Raw genomic sequence first — 7,864 nt, forward strand, 5'->3', positions numbered from 1 at the left:
CGCAGGACGGCAATCAACGGCCGATGTTGAGGTGTGGTAGTCTCATAGGGAACGGCTTTCCAATCAGTGACGGCGGTAAAACGTCGACCTATTTTGAGAATATAGTCGATTTGCCTTTTACTGTTCCCAGTATTAAATGTAGGAAGGTGAGACAATCGTTTGATGAACCATGTAATCATAAGTACAAGCTGGCCATGGCACCTATTACTGTCTGCCTTCTCGCTATGACCAATAAGTTCGTCGGCAATGATGATGTAGTCGTCAGCAGGCACGTTACAGGCCTTCATCGAGAGAAGTTGCCAGAAGGCATCTTTCTGAGTGAGTGAGTGAGAATAGTACGATCAGCTGATATAATCGTGAGCTTCATCAGCCGATTATCAAATCGTTCGACTTTTCTAATGGCATCACGGAATCCCCCTGAGATGGCAATGCCAAAACCGTACCGAGAGTGTGGGCTACCAAACCAGAGAATTTTATAGCCATTTTACCGCGTTCGCGTTCTATGTCTCAGCTCGGACTAACAACTTACTTACGTCCTCACGCCGTCCATACGCCAAGAACCCTTGCTCATTTCTTGACAGGATGGGCGCCCGACCTGAGGTGGACAGCCGAGCATTTTTCCGAGGCTTGTTACTCGATCCGATCACCTTACTTCTAACGACATTGAATGCATTTTCTTGGTCGGCCTGTCCCGGGACCTGTCACCGAGAGAGATTAAGAAGGATTTACCATAGTGGAATAACTCCAACTATACTTTATTTATCTCTTTCCCTGATCTAAGCATTTTATTTTTGTTTCACCGAGGATAGTCCAAAGTACATTGCCTCAAACCCCGCCCCGGTAGTAAAAGAGGCTTCATCCTCCAAGGATGCTTTTAGAGTGTTGTCAGTGAATTTGAAATTATCTACGTGAAAGCATTCGGTTTAGTGTTTGTTACTTTTCAAGTAATCAATCAGTTTTTAATAGAAAAAAGGGAAATGGTTACGTGGAAGGACAATCCTTCAATTTACCTGACGTTTCGGCAGTGATGGTAATGAGCTATGTAGTAATATACGGATCCGTTCAATAAGTATCGGGGCTGGTTCGAAAAATCAAAATTTATTGCAGGTATCATTACAATTACTTAATAAATTTCAAAATACATTCCTCTTGCATCGATACCTTAGTTCCGCGCGACTGCCACTCGTCAAAAGCCCGCTGGAAGTCTTTTTCGTTGCCGCCTGAACCGCGTTGATGGGGTAGCTGCCCTATCATTCGTGGAAACAAAAAAAAGTCATGGGGAGCAAGGTGTGGGCTTTTAAGGGCCGCTGCCGTATAACAATCGCTATTGTCCTTCTTTAAATATTGTGTGCCAATCAAAAACTTTTGTGCGGCTTAAGGCACCATCCCCAAAAGCCGACGTGGATTTCTTGAGTTTATAGCAAAACCTTATACCACCGATTGCTTCAGATCAAATTAATGCAAATCGTCAACATATTGTAAGTACCAGCGTAAAAGTTATAGAGATATTGCAGTGGGGAGAGTGCAGTGTTTTTACGGAATTATTTGGGAAGCAAGGCACGGAGCAATATCTCACCATCCTTCTTGACAATCACGCGCAAAATTAATTTCGACGTATTGCGGTTTTAATGAGCAACTGGCAATTGCCAGTCTATTGGAAGTTTTTTGCCGCGACTTGCGTTGTCACACACTCGGGCTTTTCAATGCGTTGAAATTTGAAATACTGATAATTTAAAAAATACAGTTTTTTTTCAAAAACGGTCTTTGGGAGTTTTGTTAGATTGCTTCTTAGAAATGATTTCCGTCATTAGTGAAAATAAGATGGGGTTTCTGTTGGGTAATTGTGAAGTTAAACTGCATCTTAAATAAGTCGCTAAAGAGTGCAGTCTTCTTATGTGGGAGAATTTTAGACGATTTAATATCAATTAAAAGGTGTTATTTTGAGCAATCTGTAATTTGTGGATATCATTTTAAAAATTAATAATTTGTTTTCTTTGCTTAGTTAGAAGTTTCTACACGAATAAAAATTTTGCATATCCAAATTGCCATGCACAATTTTGGACACAGGACCCTTTGATATCTTTAGGATCTTACCTATGTTTTCTAGCCTCTACAATTGGACATAACGATTTTTAGGACTCTGGATGTTTTCGGGTGCAGCCACCTTAACTGTATGACCTGCGAGCCCTGCCTTTTCGGTAGATATTCAACCAGCTTTAAAGTTGGCATACCATAGGCAAATGGTTGCTTCCAGCGAGCACTTTTCTGGGTAACATTTTGCCCATTAAAAAACAGTATTTGATTAACACGCGAAATTCGGTTTTTTTCCATCGTTTAAAGAAACACAAATCGATCGTCCTTTAGCCTCCAATATCTCAAGAGCTACTAAACCGAAGGTCATAAAATTTTCACGGTGCTCCGTAACATATAATGGGCCTTATCAGGGTTTTGTAGAGAAACAATTTAGTTTTGGCACTATAACCTATTTTGTTGTGAAGAATATAGTATATCTTACTAACTGCGCTGCGTGCCTTAGCTCCATTTATCATTTATTCGAATGCCCCAATAGGGAAAGTATTTGTAGACCGTTTGAAGACACACAGTTTTTCACCAGCATAAAGAACGAACAACATCGAATCTGGCCAAACGAAAACAATAAAGATAGATTACAACTTTGACATATGTGGGACAGCGAATCAATGCCTGACGACTGGCAAAGAGGCATTATCTGTGTCATACATAAAAAGGAAGATATCACACAGTGCAGCAATTGTAGAGGTATCACGTTGCTGAGTACCGTCTATAAGATATTCTCCGTTATCTTGCTAGGCCGGATATCCCCATACGCCCAGCACATCATTGGCCCATACCAAAGAGGCTTCACTCCAGGCAAGCGATGGAAAAACTGTTGGAATATGGACATCAATTGCACCATCTGTTCATCGACTTTAAAGCCGCCTATGATAGCATAGCCAGGAAAAAACTGTACACGGCCATGAGAGATTTCGGTATCCCGGCGAAATTGATAAGACTGACTAGGCTGACCCTGACCAATGTGCGAGGTCAGATAAAAGCAACAGGATCACTCTCAAGACCATTCATCAACAACGGTCTACGACAAGGGGATGCCCTATCATGCATCCTCTTTAACCTAGCCCTGGAGAATGTGATCCGTGATGCTGAGTTAACTGCAAGAGGTACGATCCTCTTTAAGTCCACCCAACTACTGGCCTATGCTGACGATATAGACATCATGGGAAGAATGACCCGAGACGTACAAATTGCCTTCATCCAGATCAAGGAGGCCGCGAGATCTTGGGCTGCACATCAATGAAGGCAAGACAAATTATATGATGGTAACGTCAGCACCGAAAACCAACCAACCAATATCAAACCGGACGGGTCAAACGGGAAGAATAAAGATAGGAGACTACAATTTTGAGACCGTTGACAATTTCTCCTATCTAGGGTCGAAAATCACAACCGATAACAGCTACGACGATGAAATCCGCGCACGGTTGTTGGCAGCCAACAGAGCCTGTTTCAGCTTACAAAAACTATTCCGCTCAAAACGTCTCACTATAGGGTCAAAGCTCTTACTGTATAAGACAATGATTTTGCCAGTCCTCATGTATTCCTCGGAGACTTGGGTTCTTAGCAAGAGAAATTGCGAACTCTTGGCCGCGTTCGAGAGAATAATCCTCCGAAGAATTTTTGGCCCCTTACTTGAGGATGGACGATTCCGTAACATAACGACGAAATCTAGAGCGATACCATGACCGTCTGGTTGTAGATAAAATCCGGCTCAATAGGTTACGGTGTGCGGGTCACTTAATCCGTATGGATGAGGATGATCCAGCCCACAAAGTATATAAGGGCAATATCTATGGTAGAGAAAGAAGACGAGGCAGACCCTGCCTGAGATGGAGCGATGGCGTAAGTCAGGACGCCAGACAGCTTCTAGGGATATCGAATTGATGGACCTCGGCGCAAAACCGGGATGTCTGGAGTTCCTTATTAAGGCAAGCCTAGACGACTATAGTTTGAAGGCATTTTTGGAGGAGAATGTAAGAAGCGTCCGGATAACTCAGTGGTTAGAGCACAAGGCTGTCGTACGGAAGGTCGCGGTTCAAATCTTACTGGTGGCAGTGGGATTTGTATTGTGACTTGCCATCGGACACCAGTCGACTCAGCTGTGAATGAGTACCTGAGTCAAATCAGAGTAATAATCTCGGGCGGGCGCAATGCTGACCACATTGCCTTCTACAGTGTACTGTAGTGTACCGTTACGGTCTTGAATGAAGTGCTCTAACACACTTCAATGCCCTGATCCAATATGGATTATTGCGCCAACGATTATTATTATTATTGTAATGTAAGAAGCAAATACCGCCCCAGGGTGGTGCCATCTCGCCGGTGCTCTGGTTAATATTAATGGACAACATTTTACGTACATTGGACAGCAGCGGGGTGAAGGTGGTGGCCTGAGGGTCGTAAGATACGGACTCAGCATAAACCCAACTAAAACGCAACTGATGCTATTCACCACCAAGACAAGGATACCTGAATTCCATCTACCACGGCTGAATGAACAAAGATTGGCTCTTTCCTCCAATGTAAAGCATCTGGGTGTAATCCTGGATCCAAAGCTAAATTGGAGATTGAATATAGAACTGAAGGTTAAGAAGGCCTTTGCAAAGAAATGGGGTCTCTGGCGGAGGATGGTTCTCTGGATGTACACCGCTGTAGTGCATCCGATCCTAACGTACGGCTCTATTGTATGGTGGCAGGCTTTGAAAAAAAAATACAATGGGATGAAGCTTAATGGGATTGAAAGGACCGGGTGTGCAGATGCTACTGGGGCTCTGCAGTCCTGCCCGGCAGATGCTCTCAATGTACTCCTGTATCTCCTCCCCCTTTGACCTCCACATTAAATATGTTTCAGCGTGCAGTGCCGTCAGACTACGTGAGTCCGGATGCTGAGCAGACATCCTAAGGCCGCAGCAACATCCTAGACGAAGTACCTCGGGAAATCTGGGCATTCCCCACGGAGTATGCCACACGCAAGCTGAACTTCACGAGAAACTTTGCTGTGGACTTTCCAACCAGGACAAAGTGGAAGACCGGCGGCGTGTTGCAAGGTATTCTTTACGAACAGATCAAAGATGGCCTGTGGAGTCGGCGCGAAGGGTTTTCCCGAATACACGGTGTATCCAAGTCGTATCGTTTCCCAGGTTTCGCCGGCGTATTCCAGCCGGAAGTACTGGCGATATTGGAATTGGATTGTCGATGGCTGGAGCGAGATTCGAACCCCAAATGTAATATAACCATTCTGACCGAGGGCCAAACGGCCATCAAGGCCTTGTACTCAGCGACGTCATCTTCCAGGCTGGTGGCTCAGTGCAGAGACACGCTGAAGCGTTTGGGCGGTACGCTCAAGGTCACTGTCCTCTGTGTTCCCGAGCATAGGAACATAGAGGGGAATGAGCGGGCTGATGGATTGGCCAGGCGAGGCTCTGCTCCTGGTAGTCCTTTGGCGAATACAGAAGATGTTCCGCTGTCGGGGGTCGAGTCTACTCACACTACCTAGCAGCCGCGGGCCTAAGGTGGCGAAAGGTTACGAACTGTGCTAAGTCAAGGAGAATTTGACGTGCAAATGCATTCAAGATTACGGCGGTCTGCACGGGGCCATATCGCTAGACTCGGCATACCCTACAATTCGCATTGCCGAAGCAGCGGAGAAGGAAGGGAAACCCTCATGCACTTTCTCTGCGATTGCCCAGCTCTGACTAGAGTCAGGCTGCGGACACTGGGTAAACCATTCTTTGGAGACCTCAGAGAGATTTCTAACTGCAGGGTGGGAGAGCTGCCTTCTTTCGTGAATGCTACGGGCTGGCTCTGAAGATTCGAGCCGCCTGGACTCTGCCTCCTTGCTCCCATAACAACAGTCATGGTCTTAGGAGTTTGTGGCATGAAAACGGCGCCCCGAAGCGTTAATTGGGCTCCTCGGAGCGGCCACTGATATCTACCTACGTACCCTAGCTCCTTTGTGTATGAATAATTGTGTCGTTGGATTTTGTGAGGCCGTTTAAACGGTATTTATCAGGTATTTGTGGTTGGTTTAATACGTCTTTGAATTTTCTTCCATAATTATATAAAAAAATCTATTTTGCCAAAAAGTGGAGTTAGCCGGTTTGCAAATTAAGGCAAATTAAGTAAGGGTTGAAGTGCCTTTAGCATTTTTCATTATTTATCTATTATTTTACTCGGAAAAAATGGTTGTATCTGTCTTCGTTTCGATTACAATTAACAATCTAACTTTAATTCAATGCCATTTTTCAATTCTAGTTCAACAAAATGGACCACTCGAACCAACTCAGGAAGAGCAAGAAGACTTGGAGCGGGCATTAGAGGCGGTCAATAAACAAGTGAAATCGCTTCAACAACTAACTGGTGGTGATGCAGCTTTTCTCGGTGATTTTCTTGATGTGGATGATCAAATACTCGATGAAGCTGACATTGCTGAGGTTGTGTTGCATTCACCAAATTCGAGTAGCATTGAAACCGATGATACCGGCAACATCATCATAACGAGTGCTTGTAACTCGGCAACAGCTACCGATATTCGAGGGCTTGTGCAAACGTAAATGAAACCTAGGAAACAAAATTTGCATTTCATTGGAAATAAAAAAAGCTACAAATCTTAAAAACAAGAACTACATCATGTGTATATAATATAAGGGGGAAAACCAAGAACAGTGATTTCGTGAATTTCTGTTTTGTTTTATTCGCATCATTAGTCGAAAGTTATCGAGAAGTTGATTGTAAATATTAAAGAAAAGCAAACAAAAAGAAACGTAATGAAGGAACTGTGTTAATTTGCAAATTTTAAAAATCCGAACAAAAATCATGAAACAGGAACGGACAGTAGGAAGTATGTAGGAAAATATAGACTCGTAATAAGTGTACAAGGGAAATTATGTTATAATAATTTTTTTTTTCAATTGAAACTGAAAATAATTTTTTTATTGAATAAATTAAAAACTTTAAAGTAACTTTTATGTTATCCTCTCCTCTGTAAGCTATTATAGATTAGTAGCTTAGCTTAGTTTAAACTAGATTTAAGCAATTAGTTAGTGGTGTAGATAAACTAAACTCTAAAAACAAAAAGCGACAAACACTCTTTCTTAGCTTCGTTTCAATAGTATGAATTTAGTTTCTGCATTTGTGATTTTGTTAATCAAAAATTTCCTATTTTTTTTATCGTGGACATATGACATGGTGGTTTCTGAAGATGAAATAAGATAATTTATTGTTTACAAACATGAACACTAAATGTTTTATTAATTTCATTATTTATTTCCAAGCCCTTCGATACACATCCCCTTCAATTTGGGTTCACACTTACAAATTCTATGGGGAAGATGTTCTATATTCATATAAAACCATTTCTTCGTTCGGAATATTCAAAAGAATGTATTCAATTCCAATCGGGAACCAGTTTTACCAGAAAATATTAAGTTCTTCAAATACCGAAATTTTATCCTATGTTCAAAAAGAGTAGACGATTTTCCGCGAAAACAACAGATTACAGATACTATTTTCTTATATTCAAAGCTCTCATAAAAAGGAATAAGATGTGGACCCTTCATTAGCTAATTTGATTGATTAATTGATAATATGTTCATAAGAAAATCTCATTTGCGTGGAGATGTTTTGAAGTAGTGTAACACAGAATAGTATTCGAACTTGCCAAAGCTAAAAAAAAACTTTAAAAATAATAGAAATTGATTGAGATTTTATGTTGAGCTTCGTTTTCTATGAAAGGAAATAAACTAAAATGCATTTAAATAAATTATAAGGA

General features: G+C 42.0%; 1 protein-coding gene across 6 annotated transcripts in view; it reads left to right on the forward strand.

Annotated features, from left to right (window-relative positions):
* The window catches only part of LOC119651112 (INO80 complex subunit D), a 41,967-nt gene extending 34,604 nt beyond the window's left edge, over positions 1-7,363 (forward strand). For all 6 annotated transcript variants that reach the window (XM_038054479.1, XM_038054484.1, XM_038054480.1 and 3 more), the window contains exon 6: positions 6,349-7,363. In XM_038054479.1, the coding sequence (XP_037910407.1) occupies positions 6,349-6,647 (299 nt within the window). In that variant the 3' untranslated portion in view covers positions 6,648-7,363. The remainder of the gene's footprint in view (positions 1-6,348) is intronic.
* The last annotated feature ends 501 nt before the right edge of the window (positions 7,364-7,864 follow it).

Source organism: Hermetia illucens, chromosome 3 (assembly GCF_905115235.1).
Source record: "Hermetia illucens chromosome 3, iHerIll2.2.curated.20191125, whole genome shotgun sequence".
Lineage (NCBI taxonomy): Eukaryota > Metazoa > Arthropoda > Insecta > Diptera > Stratiomyidae > Hermetia > Hermetia illucens.